Below are 24,326 nucleotides of genomic sequence, written 5' to 3'. Positions count from 1 at the left end.
TACAACATTATAAATCAGGAATGAAGCATCCCAGGACTTCCTCCACTCCCCTGTGCTGCTGAGAGGCCAATCTGTAGAGTGGCGACATTTCCTGGCTTCATTCATGCCGCCTCTGCAGACACTACCAGGCAGGAAGCTAATGACGGCTTTTGCCTGTTTCTGTATTTGTAACAGGAATGGGGTTGAGATTCTGACTTGTTATTTCAAGCAACACATGCTAATGACCAGCCATTTGGTGGCACTAACCATTCACTGATCCTATGTAGGGCCCTGAAGAATGGTGTGTTAATCCAGACCGTGTAATTTAGGGTCACCTTAGCTCTGGAAAGGTCTTGAGAATGGCAGGTGCCTACATGCTGAAGACATTACATTACACAAGCATGAAATCCAGACATGCACCTGAAGAGTCAGATCTCACTGGCCATGCACAAGGGGCTGGTGAGCTGTGGGGCTGGAGACCAGCCCCAGGGCTCTGCCCCTCTTCAGTGTTACCTTGATCTCTAGATTAGCTTCAGTCTTGAACCATGACTTTTACTTTCAGAAGTGTTATCACTAATTGTGATGACTCTAGGTATCCTTAATAACCATACAGCTTTACAATCCTTTATTAAACTTAGTCAAGTTCTTTGTCCTGATAACGCCCTGTAACTAGGAGCTCCACAGCCTAATGACATATCACATGGAAATGCATGTCCTAATATCCATAAATCGTCTTCCCTTCCAATTTCCTTGAAGGTCTTCATGTTCTCATATTAATGAGTTGGTGTCCCTGAAGTCTGGAGGGGAATTTAGTGGGAAAAAATAGTCTATTTTCAAACATTTCTATTGAATACTGAGCTAAGTCCAAGCTAGCAGCCTGCAGGCAAAAGAGTCCACAGACTGTTCTCTCTGATCCTCCTTAGCCAACCAATCCTATCTGCACCAACTTTTCAAATCTCCATCTTTACAGTGTTTTTCCCCAGAACAGAGAAAAAGAGAAACGCAGAGAGAAACTGACAAGTAAGAGAAGATGTATGCACACTCTGACAATCTAACAAGCAATCCTGGAGACATACTGATTTCCAAATGATCTCCGTTTCATTTAAGAATGATTTTCTATTTATTTTCAGCACAGCTTGCACCAACTCTGAGCTCTGAAACCCCACTGTGCCGATAACTCCTTGTGACATGGGCAAACAGTTTATCTGCTGATGTGAAAGGACTTCTCACCCATGTCTTTTTCCTGCTACTCTCCATGACTTGCTTTCAACTTGGATCCATACCAAGCACTGTGAAACATTTGTGAGAGTGGAGCTCATCTTAGTTTCTTTCTCTTGCAGAACATTGTCAGAGATCCAGGGAAGCAGGCAAAATTCTGCAAACACTGAGCATTAACCAAAACAGAAGAAAATACTCCAGTATCTTTCTCACTTTCTCCCTAGAGCTTTGCCATTCAATCCAGTGGCTCAGAATTAGCTGACACAATGCTGCAGAATGCTCACTCAGTGAAACCTCTGAAATGCCGAGCAAGCCCCCAAAAGGCAATGACATTACCAAGCTCAGAACTCAGCCCCTCAGCTTTCACGATGTTAAGCCCTCATTTTCAATAAAAGCAGTTGCTTCTTTCAACTGCCAGACCTGAGCAGAGCTTGCTCTTCAAGTCCTCAAAACTGGAGCCCAGATGCTGTGATCACCTGGGCATTAGATCCACTCTTTCTTGTCTGCATCACTGGTTTCTCTTGAGTAACATGCAAGGATCAGAACAGTTTTACTATAATGGGCTTTACTCCTTCCTACGGTCCTCAGCACATTTTTAAATGAAAGAATCAGCTTACCCATAAGAGCCACAAACAAACATGGGGAGCTTAAGATATAAGCAATTCAGTAGCCTGAAGTATCATGCCTGTTGGGCAATCATAAATTTAAAGTGAAAATCCCTACCGATTTTGTTTTGCATTAGATATTAAATAAAACCTACTTGCAAAGCCAGATTAGTAAGAAACCTTTTTGGCTGTTCTATTTTTTTTTAAAATCAAAACAGGATTAAAACATCTTTTGGAGACTCGCTGTCATTTTATCTGGGTAAATAAGCTTAGAGTGCCTAACAGTCAATTTATAATGAAGGCTTTTGTTCTCAGTACTGTGATGCAGCCCTGCAAATTTGCCCACAGCTGCAGCAGTTTCAGCTGTTTTCGACAGGTAAATAAAACACTGTTTATATCTGTCATTGTTATTAATCTACACACTAAAGAACTAGCAATTGTGTTTTGTTTCCGAATGGATAAACTTTCACGATGATCTTGGCAAGGGTGGTATAGAATAATGTGCATCTATGACTTTTATAGTTGTGAGGGTCCAAAAAATGAAGGGTCCTTGCTCAGCTTTTGAGTTGGAAAACGAATGGGAAATAAAGGCTAAACCGGTAATAAACACCATAATAAAAAAGAATGAGGAATTCAGGATTTAGCCCTGTTGGAGTTTTATTGACATAAGAGCCAAATAAACCAAACTGCAGGTCTTGACATCAGCTGCACTGATTCAGCTCTCAGTTATTCTGATCCGTACTTCTAGGAAGCTGTGTCAGGATCTGGCCATGCTTTAAAACCCTACGATCTGGGCCTCCATAATGACTTGTGCTTCCCAGCTGCTGCAGGGCAAAGGGTTTCAGATACTCCTCAAGCCATGCTGGTGAAGAAAAAATTATTTGTGGAATAAGGTACTGCTCAAGGACGAGTGGCAGAATCCAGCTGTAAGTGTCTCATTAGATTGGTCAGAAACTGTGAGAAGCAAAAAAGAGAAATCCTGGTGAAACTCTATTAGATGCCAGTCACGTCTGCTCAGCTTCTCACTCAGGTAGGCTGGCAGATGGTCAGCAAATAGTCTCACTTTTACAATGCATCCTACACAGGTTTTCAGTGTGAAAATTAGCATCCAATTATTTTCGAGCACTAATGTTCTCCAAGGAAGCGAGTTACCTCTATTCTAATTCTGCTTAGGCTCTATTTGCTCAGACATGTAAGCCAATCTTGCAGGCGCTACCTCTCGTGTACACAGGCAGAATGGCAAGCCAGGGAAGAGTACTAGAAATGTGGAATAATGCAAATTCCCAGGCAGGGAGTTGCATGGCTTCCAATTAGAAGAGATGGGGAGGAGACAGTCAAGTGAGGAAGGCACAAAGCATCTCCAAAAAAAGAATGATTTCCCCCACCCCCATCTAAAAGCCTATGGTGAAAATTGTGTCTCATAGCTATCAGTCAGCTGCATAAACCATTAGTGAAGGCTACAGTCCATTGAGCACCGAGCTCTGATCTGTGGGACCCTTGGTATGACCCATCCAGCAAGGCTGTGGATATTTGGGTGAGTTGGTGGCAGGCCCTGCTTCTCCCAAAGAAGAATGGGAGTCTGTTCCCCACCACCCTGTCCCCATCACCACCATCCTTGGACAGACACAAGGGAAGGCACGATCACTGCATTACAGATGTGGGCAGCCTTGAGAGAGGCAGGACAGGTGCCAGAGCGTGGCCACTCGCAGGTGAGCGCTGGCTGTCCTTAGCAGAGCACACAGGTCTATGAAGGGGAAAGGAGACATGGAGCAAAACCTGTTTTGCTCAGGATTTTAATGTATCACCTTACACACCAGGATCTGTGCCTAAAATGGAAATGGGTATCAGCCAACTTGAACCTCGCAACCCTTTCGTGCAAGGATCCCTTATTATCACAGGTAACAGGACTATCCTGGGGAATAAAGGTTATCTGCATATGAGGTCTGCAGCCTTCCTTGCCGTCTGCAGCTGTGTCACGTTAGGTACAAATGTTGCTGTGTATATTACTGTAAGGAAGTTGCCAGCCTGAAAATACATGAACTGCTTTTAATTGTCATTAAATAGGGAGAATAATGCGCCTGGGTGGCACCTTAAATTCTAGTGAGGTTGTGTTTGATTCATTCTCCTGTGTGGTGGAGGGAAACTTCACCAGCCCAACCTCAGTCTGTAGCAAGGAGCATCTCAAGGCTGCAGCTTCAGCAGGTACAATTGAAACCAGCGTTTTTCCTCCCCCAGCTAGTGCAACTGGGAGCACAGGAGCAATGGCAAACCTGCAGAGCTTCTACTAGCCGTCCCCTGGGAACCACTGATGAGGTGAGGCTGCCTCCTGGCACGTGTTTATATAGACTGAAGTTGTCTTTTGCAAAGCAAACAGCACATTAAACACGTCCTTTGCATCACTTCTGGGATCATCGCAACTGGGTACCCACGAGGCAACAAAAAGCCCCCCATGCTGAGATGCGCTCTGCTCCATGAAGGAGTCCGTGAGTCCCTGCCATGGCACAGCCGCACGTCTCTGAGGCCGGGCACGGGTGCGTGGGACAAGGCTGCCAGGCAGCAGAGCGGGACGGAGCAGGCCTCCGCCCCACGTTTCCCTGGGAAACACCGCCAAGGCTCAAAATCCTGGAGCCCAGGGCCTGGGCTGAGGGCACAGCCCCTCTGGGTTTGGGGTCCTCTCGCAGGCAACGAGGAGACCCCTGCGAGCAGCAGGCCCCAGCTCCTGCAGGCTGGAGCACCGCTGCCATCGGGAGCGCCCGGCTCCCGCCGCGGCCCGTCGCTGTCCCCCCGGCCCAGCGCCCGCCGCCCCCCGTGAGCTCACCTGCTCGGGCCCCTGGAAGCAGATCCTGCAGAGCGGGGTGCGGATGCCGCTGTCGACGCTGCTGCCCAGCGAGTAGCGGTCCTCGGCCTTGCCCTTGCCGAAGTCATCCGAGGAGGTGCTGCTGGGCAGGGAGGCGGGCGGCTCCCCGGCAGGGCTGCCCCACTCCTCGGCGGCCGGGCTGCCCGCTCCGCCGCCGCCTCCCGCCGCCGCCGCCGCCGCCCGCCAGCCGGGCCCGCGTCCCCCGGGCGGTGCGGCCCCCGCCGGGCCGCCCCCCGCCGCCTCTGCGCCGCCGGGCATGGGGAGCGGCGGCGGCGGGGAGGGCGGCGGCGGCGGGGCGGGGGGTCTCCGCAGCAGGAAGACCTTCAGGTCATTGAAGAGCATGCGGCAGCGGCACTTGAGGAGGCCCTGGTTTCGCAACATCTGTCTCGGACGGAGGAGCCCGCAGCAGCAGTAGCAGAAAATGACCGCGCCGGGTGGTATTAACATGTGCCTTTCCTTGGCAGGAGGGGACGGCGTGGGAAAGAAAAGGGCAGGAGCCGAGCGCCCCGCGGCCGGGGGGGCTCCGCCGCGGCCTCAGTGCCTGGCGGGGCGTGCGCTGGCCGGTGGGGAAAGGACAAAAGCCGAGCCGGGGGGCGAGGGGGTGAAACCCCCGGCAGCCCGCTGAAATCCGGCGAGGATGACAACTGGGGGAAAAAAAAAGACACACAAAAACCCCCCGACTCTGCGCACCTGGGGGACTCTCACCCCCCCTTCCACAAGTTTGTTTAGAAATCCGCGGGAGGAGGAAATAAATCTCCCACGCCCGAGGGTCCGGGGTCGGGGCGGCAGGCTGGGGAGAAAGCCCCCGATCGGCTCCCGCAACTCCTAAGCCCGTAAAAAAGAAGGGTCCAGGTCTCCGGTGGGTGTGGGGAGGAAGGAGAATATGGTTCTCTCGACAGTATTTGGCATCTCAAGTAATTTTCCTTTTTTCTTCTGGTTTGTTTTTTTTTTTCAATTAAAAAATAGAACCCGATCACACGAGACCCGGTGTGCACCCAGGCAAAATAGCAGCCGGTCTGGCTATCAAAATGCAAAATTGGTAGCTGTTGTTATTATCAAAATTGCCTCTTTGACAAAAAAGACCTTCACATTGTTTGTGGGAAAACACCCTACGTTCCCAACACTGTACTCCCAAGTGGCTTCAGATTTTACCGTTGCCTTTAAAAGATTTCATTGTAAATATTAAAAGTCCTGAAAGAATTAATTAGCATTCAATGAGCTTAATCCCAGATGTACTGAGATAAATAGATTTTTATATATATAATATATATAAAATATATCATATATATTTTTATATATATTTATATATTCTGACCTTCTCTATTCCAGCAGCTGTCTGGACCACACCAAAAAAACCACAGCAAAATTGGTGAGGGAAGGCGGCTGTATTATTCCCTAAACTGTTACCATTCTGGACCAAAAAAACCCGTCGAAATCGGATCTATTCTTCGCATGTAATCGACCGGGGAAACGTGGATCTTACATGGTCACGTTTCCTTTCCTCCTTTCACAAAACAGGAACGTCATCAAACGCATTGGCAGCTTGTACAGACCATTGTGGATGGCGAGGCGGCCAGGGCTCTATCAGCAGTTGCAGGGACCTCCTTTTGATGCATTGGACGAGGCTTCTTCTTTCTCTCCACCACCGTCCCCACCTTCATTTTCCTCCCCTTCTGTCCTCCTCCTCCTCTGACTGTTCTCTCTCACAGGCATTGACATTCAACCATCGCAAGTCTGTCGCACTCTCGCTGGCAGGAAAAAAAAAAAGCGGAGCAGATAATTCTCTTCTTCCTCCTAAAAGGCTCGGATGGAGCACAATGCGCCAGACACACGGGGCAGCATGGCTTATTTTTCGTGCGGCTCCTACCGCTTTGGCAACACCGAGCTGGCGTGTGCGCGTATGCCTTCCTCCTTCAGCAGCAGCCTCCTCTCCGCTCTCCCATCCGGCTTGTCGTGATGATGTTGCTGTTGCTATCTCCCCTTGGATGCAATGGGGAAAGGCAGATTGTTTGCAGGGCAAGCGGGGATTTACAGGAAGGGAGGGGTGTAACGTGGCCGCGCTCTCCTCCCTCCCCCGGCTTTTTTTTTTTTAAAAAAAAAAAAGAAAGGATCAAAAAAAGAGAAAGAAGCAAAAAGGCAGCGGCGGGGTGGGGAGGGGGGAGAATCAAAGGGAGAAATGGGGCCCTCCCCAAGCGTTGATGCTGCCGGCTGCCTGCAAGAGGAAGGAAGGGAGGAGGGGCGGGGGAAGGGGCTGGGCGGCCGCTGCGGCTTCAGCACCACAAGCCGCGGACAGCTCCTCCGGGTGCGGGCAGGGAGGGGTGCGCAGCGCAGCGCCGTCCGCGCTGCTCCGCGCTGCTCCGCGCTGCGCGCCCCCCCTCCTTCACCGGTTAGGAGGCAGCGATCGAGTGCTTGGTGATTTCTCAGGCGATGGTGCCTGCTTTACAGGTTCCCAGCAGAAGCTGAAATCCCCCTAACAAACTTTTCCCTGGCAGATTAATTAGTTGCAGAGGATTTCATGGTTTAATAGCTCTGATCATCAATATCTTTTCATTTCGCTCCAGCAGCGTTTGCTCGCTGATAGATTTGGTTTGTTTCAGTAGCATGTTTTTCAGTAGAAATATGGGTTCCTTGTAGCCCAATGAAGGGTAAATATGACTGAACACTGTCGCTTAATTAGAGATTTGCGGAAAGTAACCAATGGCAGCCTAAGCTGATAGTTTTTACTCTCTTCAGCCTATTTGAAAATTTGAAGTAGCAGCTGCTGGAGTCCATTAGCTTTTCTCTGCAAACATCAGCAGAGGTGACTTTTTCCATATTGTCATGCTATGTGTGTCCATGCAGCCCCATCCAGCCTGCGAATACAAGGGGAAAGTTAGCTCTCCACTGGGACTTTGTTTTTGTCATCCCAGCTGGAACAGCTGACAAAGGTGCTGGGTATGATGTGGACCAAAAATATTAATGATACAGATGATCTGAAGGCTTCTAGTCTATACAATCTCGCTAATGTCAGTGTAATGTCTCAGCTCAGGGACCAGTGAACACCCACCAGATGCGACACACCTTTTGGTGACATAGAGCTGGGTCTGGGTCCGACATCATGTCAGCACCATTGAAATTTCAGGCTCTTTAATTTGGTTTCTCCATAGGGTTTCCTCTAACTCCTACTTCAGTAGGATATAGTGTGCACCAACACCCAGGCTGGGTTCTCTAGCTGATCTTCTGCATGAGGTCTTCATTGGCAGTGACCCAGGAGTTACAACTTATAGACAACCTAATGTCACTCAAAAGTTGCGCTGGGCCCTAAACAATGATTTGAAATCGTCTCCCTTAGAATAAGACGTGACATGCATAAACCACTATACCACGATCAGCAGAGAAATCTGTGTTGTTACCTAATTAAAAAGGGAGCAAAACTGATTATTCGCTACAGGAAAATGAAACCAGCACATGCAATTAATTTCCAGCAAATAAATTACACATCGGGATGCTCTAAAGCTAAAACATTCATCACCGCAGCCTGCCATTTCTCAGAAAAGCTGGGCAGATTTGCCAGTGTGGCAACATACTTAAGGCTTCTCAGAATTTCACATGTGTCTAATGGGGTCATTAGAGAAATAATAATGGAAAGAGCTTTTTAGGGACTTCCTGAGCATGAGACAGGCTGGCTAGAGGCTGAGTCTCTGTGCCCCTGCTCCAGGATGGCTTTCCACCCCCCCTGCTTTTTATTGCCCTCATCTTCTCGTCTTGATGTTGCCAACATTTTTAGAATGGTTCCATCAATTACAGAATTGGAGAAAAATATATTGTTGTCATCCTTTGCTTGTGTAAAGCATCTTTCATCCTTCCCTCCTGCCCATGCCTGCTTTTACAGAAAGGATATGCTCAGAGTAGAGGAGATCTTTGTATTGTACTCTGGGTTTTAATGTATGGGCTGTGTGCCCAGAGAGCTGAATGGCTGATAAATGTGACAAAATAAATAAAACAAATAATAAATCGGAGGTGCTCCATATACTTCCCAGAGGTGAGTGGGTACTATTATTCCTCTTTTGGTAAATGGGACAGCAGCCAATGTTTTCACACTTAGATGCTGCATTCAGGTCCCTTGGTATGGATCAAGGTGCCTTGCGTAAAATGCTCGCACTGGAAAGAGCTGGTCCAAGACACTTTGGTGAGATCCCAGTGAGAGCAGGGGGCTGTCAAGAGGCCAATGCAGCTTTCCTAACTTTGCTCCGCAGGAAGCAGTGTGCAGCAAATAATGGGCAACACGTCCTTTTGCAGAAGGGCCTGTCTCTGGGAGTTTTGATGCTGTGTCTCTTGAGCCCACTAATAGTCATGAGGTTAATATAGGCAGGAAACATACAGGAGGCATCAGCTTTGGCACACACTACCCCTGCCCTCCTCAGGTACAGAAAGAGGAAGAAAAAAACATGGATCCGTCAGCTGAGAGTGGAGAACAGGTTCCTCTTCATTGGTCACAACTGAGCTACTGACTGGGAAATCAGAAGGGGAGATGCCCAGGCATCTCAGCGCAGACCTGCATGCCTGTTGTTACAGATCCTGCATCAGGATGGATTCAGGTGTCAGGCTGCAGGTCGGTCTCACGGCAGATATTCTAACTCTGGTCTTCCAGAGCAGAGTGTGGGCCCATTGGCCCTTAGCTACCACCTCAACAAAAAGGAAAAAAGTATTGCTGTTTATGTGCCTCCTCTTCACCACTCTCTACAAGCCATCACTTAGTGCAGAGGGAGTGGAGGAAGGAAGAAAGAGGGTGGCTGGAGCTGCAGTGATACTTGATCTGCCCATGCGGCAGTCTGATATAAAATAATATCAGAAATCTTTTTTTTTTAATGTTGTTAGGTCAGAGATTTTAAAAAGGGCAGTGATAGTGAGAGGGCAAATGCAAGCAGGAAAGCTCTGCGTGGACTGCAGCCGAACAGCCTGAACACAGCATAGCGATCATTGTACACGAGTATGTGAGAGACAGACAATATAAATGCTGATGTGGACAGCCAGGATCAGAAAGCCAGAAAGCTGCCAGAGAAACATGCCTTTGTGTTTTCCATCTCTCAGGAAGTAAACAGTGACCTAAACCCATTTTCATGCCCACCTACTCGGTCAATAGCTGCACTGCGCCTCCTGCTCCACTTACAGCTCCTTAATGGTTCAGAGGAGCTTTGATTGCCGTGGCGTGGGCCCCATCCCTCTGGTAAACTATTACTTAAATCCAATCCATTGAACGTTCCTACTGCTCTCTCAGTGATGGGGAGCTGCTCATCAGCTGAGTACCCTCTGATTGTTCATCACAGCCAGGCTTCCCGGTCCTTTTTCCAGGGTGGAGATATTAAAGAAATCGCAAATGATGTAATTACCATAACTCAGTTGGCAAAGCTTGTGGGCAGACACAGCCAGGGGCTGGAGGGAGCTCTGTCACATTTTCTTTGGTCTTTCTTTCTTTCTGGGCAGTTGCAAATGTGCCGATGCAAAGGATGCTGCTGCTGGGAGCAGGGCTCAGCAGGTGGGGGTTATGCATCCTCCAAGCATCCAGAAATAATCTATGTATTGATTGGAATGTTCTTCTCATAGGAGATCAGAAAAAATTTCTGGAGTGCTGTGCCTTGGTATATCTGCTGCCTTGGGCTGGAGCAAAAAAGCATGGTACTCTGCATAGAGGGAGTCCCTGTGCTATTGTTTTCTCCCCAAGCAGGGACTGAACTTCCACTCACTCTCTTCCTGCGAGGATCATGGTCTGCCTCTGAGTTGATACAGAGCAAATTTTTCTACTTCCATGGCAGCTTGCTTTCTGCTAAGGGAAGAGAAAAAATTGTTCTTTTTTGAAAAATCAGGCATGTCCTGCAATAGGAGCCCAAGCAAAGTAGTACAACTGCACATCTCTTTCCTTGGGCTTAGGAAGAAATCCAGGTCTTTGTTTTATTGAGCTTTCTCTACAAGCAACCTTGAGGCCAGTCAATGTGCAGGAGTATGTGAGAGAGACAACACAATTGCTGATGAGGACAGCCCCCACCTTTCCTCCTTTAGGAGCTGGATTTCAAATTAAAACTTGCAAAGCCACAGCACTTCTTTTCAGGACTAGACAACCCCAAACATAGAGCTTTCCTGGTAACAAGTCCTACACTAACTCCTACAAAAGGAATTCCTTGTCCCCTTGGGTGACTAGTCAGAACTGTGACTTGAACAGAGCAGCTGCAAGAGATGGTGCGTTTCACGATATCTTCAGAAGGCATCTAGCCAAATGCTGAGTGGTTTTAACTGTCCAGGAATGCAGTAATTGTCATGAAATCCCAAACCTAAAAGGACCTGGAATTTAGACATTTTTAAAAAAAAATATACAATCACAGGTCCCTTGGATATTTCCACTACCCTCCTGAGTCAAGTCAAATTTGTTTCAAGTCTCTAATTGCATTCTCAGATGTATGTTATTTTAACGACATGCAACAGTCCTAGAACTAGCTCTCACTTGTCTGACACGGGATTTAGAGAAAAACCAATGTTGTTAAACAACCCTCTTAGGGGCTGATCCTGAGAGATACACCATGCTCTCCAAATCAAGGTGAACTGAGAGGATCTAGCATGTCATGAGGCATTTGTTTAGCTACCAGGATTCATGATCAGTCACAGTAACACTGAGGATGTTCCCCTTAGGACCATCATAACTGTACTGTGGCACAACACTGACACACTCAGCTTAAGAAATCAGGAGCAACTTTGTATGAGAAGACTGAATATCTGTCCTCAGGAGGACCCATTCATGGCACAAAGGGGTCATGTGTGGTGACACCATGCCAGGATGTCCAGGAGATGAATCCTATGAATCCTGAGCTGAGCTGAGATCCTTCTTGAGCTACAACTCTGCTTCAGTATAATAAACATCTTCAACATCTGAGACTGTTTCCCCAAATTCTTACAAATCCATGTGTTAAGATTTAACATCTTAGGCTGCCCAGATAATTTCCTCAGGTATAGCAGCTTGTTTCTGGATCAGCAGGCAAATACACACATGCTGCATAAATACAATGCAGGAAGTGAAGTCACTTAGAAGCCAGATAATCTTCTTATTTTCATCAGTAGTAGATGAGTTTCCATGTTGGCAGAGGCCAAGGTCCAGACATGAGGAGAAGACCATTTTAGGTGTCTCCTAAGTGACCCTCATTGCATATAGTGGGTCTTGAGAAGGGAGGGGACACTGGAGATCAAAGAAAGGCACCCAGTGAAGAACATTGTAGGAGGATATCCTAGTTTTTCCCTCTGCTGAATAAGCACCCACCACATGCACCAGCTCCACATCATTTTCACAGCAGGAGCAGTCAGTATGTTTCCAGATCTGCCTGGAAATGTCAAGTACAAAACACTGGGCTAACCCACAGCCTGTTAAGATACTGCGTTGCCTCTCTCTCTTGCCCTGAATATGCTCCAAAGCACATCAAAAATACAGGAAAGCTCACAACTGTCACTAATATGCGCACAAAGATTTCACTGGCAGGTATCACTCTCCTTGGTGACTTCTCACCACACCTTTGCACAAAGCACAAGCGCAGTGTCTGTCGATGGACAAGCGCGGTGTCTGTCGATGAAAGAACTGAGGGCTCCATCAGAAAAAGATGAGATAGAGATAAAAGGGTAAGTGTGGATTTAAAGGCAGGGCTGTCGTAGATGGAGTGCTGCCAGTGATGAAAGCAAAGAGGAATCGAAGAGCAGTGAGTCAGAAAATGTAATGGATTTACACCACTGGAAACAGGAGTTGATTTTTGACCATTGGACTTCTAAGGAGGGTCCAACAATAGTACGTCAGAATGAAAACCTTGTTCTGAAAGGGAGGTCTTGGCCAGACGCAGCATTTGAAAGGGAGCTTGAGCATTGCATTAACACTCTCTCCCAGGGCCTCAGGAGCACGTGAAGTGAGAGACTGTTACATCCAAGTGATGACCTAGATCTACCACTTCCTAATGGACTTTGTGTTAATTAAAGGGAGATTTCAAAACCATATACATTTTCTTGCCAAGATAATTAATTGATTTAGAAGTTTATGTAGTTAAAGGGGTTTGTAATTACATTTTACAGTGGGGGGAGCATTTTAGGGATGGATGCTGCCAGGTGCCGAACACCTCCACGAAGGTGCTGAGCCTCTGGGTTTCCCAGCAGGCTGAACCCTTGCTGCTGATGAGCTGGAAATCCCCTCTGGTCCTTGGGGTCACATAGCTCTTAATGACTTGGTCCCACTAGACTGAAGTATTCAGTCTCACAGCCCCCAAAAGGAAACCCTCAAAAGCTCTTGTTTCTGAGCCAATGTCTCTGTGTAGGCAGCAATTCCCTGCTGTTGAAGGGGTTTTTCCTTCCTAACAGGCTTTAGCTCTCTCTGGTGACAGTTTTTTAACCCTCGGGTCAGATTCAAGTGGCTGTGGTGATGGGCTGGCTCTAATATCAGCCCTTTCCATCTTAAGACTAATGTAGTTTCTCTGGATCTTCCTCCAGACAAACACTTGCTTTCATTCAAGAAGAGGGGGAAAACACAAGCCATTAACCCCAGGAAACACTTCCCTCCGTATGTCATCCCCAAACTCACACCCCAGCTTTCCTGACCTGCCCTGTAAGCGCACGAATAAACTCCTGGCCCTGAAGGCACTTAAGCTAGGTGGGAAGAGCTACAAGCCCTTCGATTTGCATAGGGAACCCAAGGCACAGGCAGGAGAATTCCCTCACTCAAGTCGACAGCAAAGTGCTCTGTGGGGACCTATTTTACCTCATAGCAAGACTCTCTTCTGAGAGCACTTTGCACATCCTTGTGTGATGTGCAAATAAGCACACATGTAATATATATCTGTTTTTCTTGCCTCTCTTTACTACTGAGTAATCACACAATCTTTGTGCCATGGAAGTTTGACTGCTGTTGTTTATTGCCCCCTGGAAATGGGATGACAACAGCCTATGGCTCCTCCACAGCAACTCACAAAGGTCTCCTGAGCAGAGAATTATGCCCATTGGAGGCAATAAACAGCAGGAACCATAGAGTGACTAAGCACCAAAGATCCTGCATTTGTGTAGAAACTAGCAATGAGAAGGAGGAAAGGATGCCCTGGAGGATAGATAGTGCCTTAGGAAAAAAGTTTCCAGCATGTTCTAAAAAAGACAGTTTCCATGCATAAGACACAGGCCAAATTTGAACCTCATCCCACCCTTGAACCTGCCTGTAGTCCTGGGAAGGCTCCCATGCTGGGCATGGAGGCCAGAAGAGCCAGCAGCATGGTGCTCCAGATCCTCCCCGCTTAACCCTGGAGGAGCAGGGATGGGCATTCGAGCTTGCTGTGGCCCCACCGGAAGAGAGGGTGGCTGCTGTTTCCCCTCCTCCCAGCCATCACCCTACCCCAGCACAGTGGCCATGTTGTGGGTCTCTGCCCAGGCTCCCTGCACAGGAGGGTGCATGGGGCAATGCAGGCTTAGCCCAGTGCAAGACCAGCTTTTATCACCTGCAGGGCATGGTGCTACTGTACCCATGGTAACTCTGGAAATGGGCCTGGGTCTGATGAGACCCAGAGGAAGATCATAAGCTGGCAGGACTGCAGGAATGACTGTGCTTATGTACATTATGACAAGAAGCTGCTGCTGGCATGTGCTAAACGAAGCCCATGGCTGGAGTCCTGGTCATCCAGGCAAAAGGCAGAGCGGGCAGACCAACAACCTCTTCCTTGGGATGCTGCTTTTTCAGTTACATGGCAGCACTACACAGAGAGGAAAAATTTCCTCTGGACATACCAGCTTACTGGAAAATTGGAAAATCACAGGAGAATTGGTGCAGAGTACCCTGATATATATCCTCCTCCTGCCCTCCCTGATGTGCTTCGGGTATGTGATATCAAGAGAGCTTGCAGAGGGAGATGGTGTCTCTTCTGCCTGAAGACATCATGTGTTGGGACTCTGCTGCTCAGCTCTCCCCTGTCTGGCTCTGATGCCCTTTGGGGAGCCCTCATTTAGGCAGTTAAGGATGAAAAACATCAGGGACCTCAGCACAGGAAACTGACCACCTGGTCTCTTTTCTCTGAGGCAGAGCTGCTCCTGTGGTGGCATTGGCAGTATGTGCTCCCACAAAATTGCTGTCCCAACGAGATCTTGATGTACACAGGAAAAAAAATCAATCTCCTTTTGTTCTCTTCCCTGACCACTCACTTCCTACATTTTTCTTTTTGATTCATTTTTACATTCAGTGGTATAAATTTGCCGGGTCAGTGCTAAGTCCCTTGGTTGTGAGATCTTTACATACCAGTAGACATATGCAGAGAGATGAGAGAGGACCAAGCGCAAACCAATCCATCCTACTGACACTTTTATTTATCTATTTGCTTTCCCCATCTGCCACTGCTCAACTCCCTCTGTGAGTGAGAGAGTGAGTGAGTGAGTGAGTGAGTGAAAGAGGGATGCGGAAAGGGGATGGGATACTGGTAGAGCCACTGAAGATCTTTCTGCTTGCGACTGTAGCTCTCCCCTTTCCTTCCCACTACCCTGCTATGCATCCTTCCTCTGGTCATCTCACATTGCCTCCAACCCTTTGCTCATGTTCTGCTTTGTGGCAAAAAAGAGACTAATGTCTCAAATAAAAATAATGCAGGGGTTTTTAGTGCTGATGCAAGATGCCAGGGTGATAGTCAGGAAGCTGGAGCCATCTGCCAAGCCCAGACTCAACACCGGTGGCAAAGCTGCCCTGCTGCCAGGTGCATCGAGGGCTCCCAAGCAAAAAGCACCAGTGTCCGCAGCTTGAGCTGAGCTCTGTGGCTGAAAGCAGAGACAGATGCACATCATCTGTGGATCAGGCAGAGAGAGGGGGACTCTTAACACACACTGGCTATTAATATTTCATAGTCCTGACGGCCAGCAACCACACTGAGAGGAGAGACAGGAGTTTGTTCTTCTAGGTTCGCATTTAAGTATGCCCTTCCCAGTGAACGTGCAAGCCAAGACTAATCACAGTACACAGGGGAGTTCTTTACTCACTAGGCCTGGGTCAAGACCCTGATTTTTTCATTTAGTCTGTATCAGCTGTAATAATTTCTACGCTACTCTGATCCAAGATGGTTCTGAACCACCAACTACAGGCAAAGCAAGTTCCAGCGGCTGTTAAGTCTCTCGCCTACTAAAGCATTTGGAGAATCTCCATCTAGAGTATTTAACTTTTTCAGCAATCCTGTTTTCTCTTCTAGGAACTAAGCCTCAAGAACTCATGACCCACAAGGTATTTGCAAAGTGGCATGCATTCAAAATGCACTTCTTTTATAGCAGTGGTGTTATCACGTAGTGAGCTTGTTCCTGGAATGAGCATTGCTTAGGAGTTGTCAATACTTTAATCTAATTTATACAAGCTCACTCTCCCTCTCTCCCCCTCTTCCCTCAAATAAGCATTAATAAGTTTTCAACCTGGACAAAACCCAGGTAGTGGGATCAGTACTTGGCAATTTATCAGCTTTGTTGCTGAAATCAGAGATGAAGCAGAGACAACTGAAAAAGTTTCTCCCATTTCCTTTTAATTCTGCTTGCAAATAGCTTGGTTCCTGTCTGAAGTATGACTGCCCTATAGGAATACACTTCATTTCTTACAATACTGTGCGCCAATTAAGTAATTAATGAAAGTCTGGAAAATCTATAAAAAAAAGTTGGTTGTATCCACAGGGAACATTAATACCACATGGTGTCATGACCATGAATAAAACCTGACAGCATGTGCAAAGTCAAAGGGAACTTCCTGTTCTGCTGCTAAGAGATCAAGTTCAGGTGCTGCATCAAATGATTTTCAAGACCTGGTCTTTAACTTGCCTGTGAACTGGAAAATATTTGCAGGGCATACAGAGGTTTGTCTTTGTCCTCCAGGACTCAGTTGTCACTTTACAACCATATGATGTATTAGACATCGCTAGACATGAATGTCACTGCTTTTAGCCTCAAATTCTGTCAGCATGATATTGTGCCATGATGCAGTCACAGTCAGCATCTTGATTTGATTTGCACATTGCTTCACAATTCACTCCAGGAGGGCTTAGGGTCCAATTCTGCAAACAGCTCTGCAAATGAGAAAAGTCATCCCCGCCACTGCTTACAGACCTGAGCCCTTCACATCCAGCAAGTAGCATTCTCAAAGCACGGGGCAGCGTTACCCATCCTAGTAAAATTGTATTGAAATGGTGGCCATTTCCAAACTTCACTTGACCTCAGAGGCAATGCTTGATTTCTCTGTGTTACAGTGAATGCAGGTAGACAACAGGGAAAGAAACGAGGGACTTGCTGAAAACCCAGCTGCTGCTTCTGAGCTTGGATTTTCCAGGTCAAAATTTTTTCCACTGATTGATAGAGAGAAGAGAAAAACGTCACTCTTCCACACTCAGTCTTACATCTAACTTCTGCAAGATAATTTTAAAAGGAATTTGTTGCCTGTTAAAAGAGGAGACCCACTCCCAACCCATACTTCTGCACTGTCTTTTGTTTCAAGGCTGCCCCATAGCAACGAGCAGAGCTTCATCACCATTGCTCTAGATGGTGTTAGTGAGGGTCTAAATAGCAAAGGTGGGTCTTGTAGCATGGACATCAGTTTTCTAGGACCTGGATCACGAATCATAAACTCATTTCACATACACCAGTGAACAGCTGTCAGAGAGCAACAGCTTTCAGCCCTCATCAACCTAAACTAAATGCAGGCCAAGAAGTTACTGGCAGAAGACTCCCAATTCTGAAGCATTTCTGTCCTCAGCAACAGCAGCATAATCTCAGATTAATACATTAAATCATGAATCCAGAAAATGACTCTATCAGCAAATATATGTATTTGTATATGCACAAATATGTATACATGTATAAATGCAATGTGTGTACTGTGTGTATGTGTGCACCCTTGCACGACAAGAGATCCAATCAGGCAACTCTTGCACTTTTCTCCTTTCCTAATACAAGAGCTATGGAGCAACCACTGAATCTGAAAGATGGAAAATGTCAAATAGACTACCAGGAATAACTGTTGTTACAACATATGATCAGCAAGTGAAATATATTGCCTCAAGATACCACCCATGATCAAACTGTGCATTTTATAGTGGACAGTTATATGATAATCCCATGATCTGTCACCTAAAACATGGATCTGGTCCCTGGTACAGACAAAAGAAAGGATTCAGTAGACAACCAGGCTGAATGGGACGAGTAGTTCCTTTATCCTTGTATAATGAGCTAAATCTGATAATCTTTCATTGTTGTAACTCTTGTGTTTTGTAATCCTTTTTACTGGATAGAAATATTCCAAACAAGGCTAGTTTCTCGAGTCCCAGAAGTTACAACTGACTTTAGACAAACTTTTGCCACCCTCAAACCATGACATGAGTGAACTTTCTATGGATCCTTCATGAACCTTTCTCAGGGCGAGGCAAGACCTGTCCTCACGATGTTACACAAAACGGATTTCCTCGATCAAATGCGAATTTGTAACTGAATTTGGACATATTCGACTACATGACAAATCCTCAAGCCACTGCTTGTTGTACAATGTATAATGTCTATGTTTAGTTATAGCCCCACTGGGGGAAGGACAACTCTTCTTATTCACCTGTAAAGAACCCTGCACACCTGTGCCACCATAGGAATAAAAAAATAAGAATTGCACTAGCACTCCCTTGAGCTATTCACGCCACTTCCTTCTCCCCCACCACCCTATATTAAGCCTTTTAAAACCGAAAGTGGCTGTAAATTTTTCTAAATGCCAGAGGACCATTTTGCTAAAACATTATCCATCTTCACATCATGTCAGATTCCTGAATGAGAATGACTTCTTCGGTGGGAACAGGCCTATAACTTATACTGCTTCTCATTTCCTGAAGCACTGGAATTGTGCTGCTCCCTAATGTTATTTTATTAAGATGCGATTTGTCATCGTATTGCTGAAAACAAGATAAAATGCAGGCTAATTAAATTCCTTATTTAACTTGATGAGCATCTGCTTTCTGTAGTCACATTCTTCTAAACAGAACCTTTGTAGCTGTTTCTCAGGATCTGGCTATCATGATTTTTACTGTGATCAAAATGGGGAAATACAGCCCCTAAATAAAGGCACGTGCATTCCCATTGCCTATGACCCTGGTTATTTATAATGAGAGATGTATAGCACCGCCCAGGCAGACTGCAGCAGCGCCTCGCGAGCACACTGCCCCGACACTTCAAGAGCACTCCCTGTTGTGGAATAATTGCTATCCCAAGGAGCCCAGTGGAAGTCACTGAGACAAGCTGGTAGCAAAATACCACAGCTGACAGCAAGTGTTTTCTAGAGCAGGCTGCTATACAAAATATAACAAACAAATCACCTTGTGACTCCCCCCTTCTGTAGCAGATGAGACTCCCAACACAAAGGAAAATCATCTCTGTTGAAGGAGGAGGCTTAACAAGCTTAAGCACACACTTCAAGTTAAGTGTGTGCTTAAGTGTGCTGTTTGCCAAGGCCAGATTCTGGCTCACTTTCCATGTACTGCATTCACGGAGGTTTCTAAGATGAGAGCAACCTTCCTGCATCATTGGTCGAGTGAAGACTGAGGCAAAAGAATGTCCTGTGCTGAGTCCACATTCCTAATTAAAGCAGTGGTCTTATGCTGCTCCCGTCTAGGTCACAGCAGAGGATGGCAAACAGTTGTATCAGAACCCACAGTAAGCTCAGGGCTTTTAGGAAAGTCTTGGGCATGTCACAATCCTGGATCTGTCTCTTGGAAACCCCCTTGGCATCAGATTTTGCATCCCACAGAAGTCCAGAGCTGCTCCGCCAACTCCTCTTGGTCTGGAGTATGCTTTGAGATCCTCCAAGGAGAGATGCTGTTCCTGTGCAAGGGCAAAGGACTATTAATATTACATTGGTGGTTAATTATTTAACATCAGTGACCTCTGATGCTCCTGCTTAAAGGATTTCTCCGTATGTCTGGGCCTCTCATGCACCAGGAAGAGAAAAGGCAGAGAACTGTGGCTAGCTTTAACAAACGGGATCTCAAAAGTTGGCTTCGCATCAATACTAAGGCCATAGGATTAGCTGCTTATTCTGAGCTTGAAAACCAGGCCAGTAATTTAAGCTCCAGAATAGAACTGGGAATGCAACTTTGGTTTGTTTAGCCTGGTTTCCTGAGGAAATAAAGCTTATGCAGTTAAGTTATCTGTGTGTGCATACAAGCCTTTCCTTCTAACTTTGCACCCTTCTGCCAGTTCAGCCATGTTTCACCAGGATAAAGTTCTGCTCAGCATCTGGACAAAAAAATCCAGTTGTGTAGAGCAGAGGGATGTGCTCTGCCCTGATCTTAAGCATATTATAAGACACTGGAGAGTCCACATTGCTAGCACCCTCACCCCAGCTGGATCACAGCTCACCATTGTGTTAAATGCTGGTGACACAGAAGCTTTGGAAACACCATTTGCATCTCAGTGTGGGATGTGGGGTCTTTTTTCTCTTTTAAATCTTTGTTCTGGGTGCCAATGAACTGCCTCACACACCTGGGCTGCATCGCATAAAAGATCAAGAGTCGGCTCAGCCTTGCAGCAGCCCTGTGAGCGTGGCAGCAGCCTGGCAGTGAAGCAGAGGCCATGTGCTGTGCAGACCATTGCTCTGGACTGGAGCTGTGGAGGGGAATCCAGCCAAGAAGGACAGAAGGCAGAAAAGAGACCCTGCAATCTGTTGGAGGGGTTGTACTATAAACAAGAGCAGGAAGGTTTCAGCATGCCAGGGAAGAACAAGCTGTGTAGATAAAAGAGGCTGCTTCAAAAGAGTGGAGGGTGACTAATTTTCCTTGCACCGGGTGGCCAAAGAGCCGGGAAAAAGAAGTGGTCTTCACTGAGCTGGCAGTCAGAGGAGGGGAGCAACCTTCTCATGCTAGAAGAGCTCAGAGAAAAGCCTCTGCAGGTCGTCTTTCATCACTTTCAAGGGCAGCTGGATTCAGCAAACTCCAAATTTTGTCTTTGGTGCTACAAAGATGCTCCGGGGAAGGGCCTGATTCAGAGTCAACTTGCGGTAGTAGCTGGGCTGTCAAATGGGCCTGCAAGCCATGGTCCTTGATGTGCCTTGATGGCAGAGGGAAAGCAGAGGGGATTAACAGCTGTCTAAGAAAAGAAATCCAGGGAGAACTGATAAGAGAGGGAGATGCGGGGTCAGCATCCCCCCAAACCCATGCAACTCCTGGCCCTCCAAGCCCAGGGCTCTGGTTTCCCATTAGGAAGCTTAGACCCCGCTGAGGACCCCAAACCAGAGCAGAGGAAGCACAACCCCACAGCCTACAGAGGACAGGTACTGTGAAAAGTATTCAGGTCAGACCCTAGCAGCCCACAAGAAAGGGTTTCTCCAACCAGAAGAAGCTCTGCCAGTCCAGGAGCCTTTCTCTGACACTCCTGCCCCAAGACCTTCTCTGAAGAGCTGACTTGCATGTCCCCAGTTCAGCCACTTGACTGGGAAGGTACTGATAAGGCTCATGAGCATGGGATTAATTTATTTTAGAAGGTGCAACTACAGGCTCTCCACAGCTGGTCAAAGACTGGCACATTTGGGCACTGGTACTGGTGTTTCTGAGCTCAGTGTGGGCTAACAAAACCCTCCAAGAAGCTGGGCATCTGAAGGCCTTTAGCCTGGGCTGATTTCCAGTTGTCTGCTGGATGGCCTTGCTACACACAGCAGTTCTGCATGCAATTCAGCCCCAGCAGAGAGTGCAGGCTGGCCACACATGCAGGATGAAGGTGGCCAGCTCTGTCCATGTGGAGAGCCACCATGGCGTGTTGGCAAGGCAGTGGAGAGGGGTGAATACATTCAATATGACAGCAGTAGGACCTCCTAAGAGCAGCTCAAAACCCCTCAGAGGACAATCCATGAGATTCCAGAATAGCTCTGGGGTCTTGGGTCACTCGTATTTCAGGTATTAGCTGCTGCTTATACAAGATGTACAATGCAGGCAGTTCTGCCCTCTTTTGGGAGCCAGCAGTCAGGACCAGCCCGCCCAGTCCATGAGAGGATATTTAGAGCACGATCCAAGGGATGGAAAGATCCCGGTAAGAACACCACTGAGAATCCAATTTCCTTACAGTTTTTTCACTGATAGGAGCATTTATTTGGAAGTGGGTGAACCATTTCCTCCGCATCAGAACTGGCGTGTGCTAATCCCTCCAGTCGTCCCAGGATTTTCATACTGCATCTCTGCTCCCTGACCCAGTATGTGGAGGGTGAGTCCAAGCCACTGCTGGAAGCATGTTCTGACTGAAAGGACACCTGGAGTGCTACCAGCAAACTGCTTGAAAACGGCCTCTCATTTTGTAGGTCTGTTCTCCGCATGGCTGGGCTGTTCCTTGTGCCTTGCTGAAGTTGTGCCATATGGAGCAAATGCTTCAACGTCTGTCTGTGTGTCTGCCTGACCGTGCAACTCAAGAGCTCTCTGCAAACAATGTTCTGCTCTCATAATTTTCATGAGCTGGGGAGAGGCCCCAACAGGGTCTTTTCTCCACTTTTCCCAAGTTTGTTTTTTTTTTTTTTTCCCCAGATCTCCCAAAGCAAAAGGAACCATCATCAGAGACCTGGAACTGCATAGCTGCTGGGGGGGAGAAGGTGTCTGGAAACAGTTGCAGGGTTATGCTCTGCATATTCATTCTCTCTCTCCCATATGTGACACTGGGATCTGGTTTAGCTTTGGGCAGTTAAAAGTGTGGTAACAAGGAGAAAAAAAAGGTCTCTCATCTGTTCCTTTCTCTCTCTGCTGCATAGCCAGCTGGAGTCTGATGGCTTGCAGGGGAAGAAAGGGCAACGGCAGAGGGTCTGAACAGAGACCAGGGGGCTGAGCATCCTTTCCTAGCAAACCCGCTCTGCAGTGAGGGGGCCTGGAATCTGGAAAAAGGTTGGACTTTTTTTCTTAAGAGAAGCTGGGACAAAACCCTGGACCCAGACCTCTCTTCAGCCCTGTGTTTTTCTTTAAAAGTGGTGTTTTTGTGAGCACCTGTGTGCACGTGGCGTGCTCACGTCTGTGCGTGTGTTATTCCCAGGTGAGTAACAGCACTCTCAGGGTTGTGCTGTGTCGAGTCGCACCTCGTTCTCACTGCCTGCCTTGTTTTTCTCGGGCTGACGAGCTCCTGACTAATGGCAGTCACTGCTGCTTAATCAGGAAGCAATTTAAGGATAACCTTTTCTAAGTAACCAGCAGAGAAAAGAATGAATAAACTGTGAAACAGCCAGCTGGCTTTGGTGTCCCCAGCCAAAGGGTCTGTCAGGTGGGAGAAAATGGCATCTGGGGACAGGGATGGCGGCTCCAGACCTGCCACTGGGCAGGGTAGTGAAAGTCAGGGATGGGAGTGGCTTATGGTGCTCCCCAGGGCCTCTTCTCTGCTTTCTCCCCAGGTATCGCTCTGGTCACGCACATGGGGATCATGACTGTCCAGGAAGGGCGGCTTGATGTGTATAATCGAGCCCCATGTACAATTAAAACCCTGGGAGACCCTTTTATTCAGAACTTTGATGCAAATATGAGTAATTCCCTTATTATGAAGGTGTTTACAGAATCACAGAACAGCCCAGGCTGGAAGGGACCTCGAAAGATCCAACCTTTTGTGGGAAAGGGAGCCTAGATGAGATTATCTAGCTCCCTGCCCAATTGCATCTTGAAAACCTCCAGTGATGGGGACCCCACCATGTCCCTGGGGAGGTTGTTCCAGTGATTGATTGTTCTCACTGTAAAAAGTTTCTTTCTTATACCAAGATGAAACCTCTTCTGGTGCAACTTTTTGAACAGTGTGGGGCCCAATATCAATCCCTGAGGGACACATTTGTGACAGGCTGCCAGCCTGAGTAAAACCCATTGATCACCGCCTTCTGCATGCAGCCTGTGAGCCAATTTCCTACCCATCTCACAGACCACCCCTCCAGTCCATATCTGGCCAGTTCGTCCAGAAGGCTGTGGGAAACAAGTGTTGAATGCTTTGTTGAAGTCCAGGTAAACTACATACACTGCTCTCCCCAAGTAGACAGAAAATGTTATTTTGTTGTAGCAGGTGATCAGGTTAGTCTCGCATGATTTGCCTTTGGTAAATCCATGCTGGCTTTTCCTAATCACCTGCTTCATTTGGTTTGTGAGTTTGCAGGAAGACTTGGTCCATTACCTTCCCAGGGACTGGAGTAAGACTAATGGGCCTGTAGTTTCCTGGTCCTCTTTTGGGCCCTTGTAGATAGCTATGACATTTGCCCTCTTCTAGTCGCCAGGGTCATCCCCTCATCTCCACCACTTTGCAAAGATTACAGACAGTGGCCTTGCACCAACGTCAGCCACTGCTCTTAACACCCTGGGGCAGACTCCCTCCTCACTGCTGACAACAGTGTTTTCACTCTTTCTCATGCACTACCTCCATTTTTTATTCCCCACTCATAGTCACCCATTTAAAAGCCACACACCTTGGTGTGCCAGGCCCCACACACCACAGGCAGCCAGTGAGGGAGCCCTGCCCCAAACCACACAGCACTGGGTGCCCTCTGGGGCAAAGCCTCAGTCAGTGGCCAGTAATAGGATCCCCACACCCCGTACGTGGGCCTGAGCCGAACCCCGGTAAGAGGGTAGCGGGGGCAGCCTACAGCCCCCACCTCCCACAGCGCGACCACGCAACCCTCAGCGCGCCCAAAATGGCGGCACGAGGGGAAG

General features: G+C 47.5%; 2 protein-coding genes across 2 annotated transcripts in view; one reads left to right on the top strand and one right to left on the bottom strand.

Moving 5' to 3' along the window:
• MARCHF4 (membrane associated ring-CH-type finger 4) overlaps positions 1-5,106 on the bottom strand; it is a 104,035-nt gene extending 98,929 nt beyond the window's left edge. The window contains exon 1 of the mRNA XM_068408155.1: positions 4,621-5,106. Within this exon, the coding sequence (XP_068264256.1) occupies positions 4,621-5,106 (486 nt within the window). The remainder of the gene's footprint in view (positions 1-4,620) is intronic.
• RPL37A (ribosomal protein L37a) overlaps positions 1-24,326 on the top strand; it is a 259,950-nt gene that overhangs the window by 177,224 nt on the left and 58,400 nt on the right. The gene's annotated exons all lie outside the window — the stretch shown is intronic.

Source organism: Nyctibius grandis, chromosome 9, assembly GCF_013368605.1.
Source record: "Nyctibius grandis isolate bNycGra1 chromosome 9, bNycGra1.pri, whole genome shotgun sequence".
NCBI lineage: Eukaryota > Metazoa > Chordata > Aves > Nyctibiiformes > Nyctibiidae > Nyctibius > Nyctibius grandis.
Note: the sequence above shows the minus strand (reverse complement) of the source record. Positions and strands in the feature narration are given on the sequence as shown.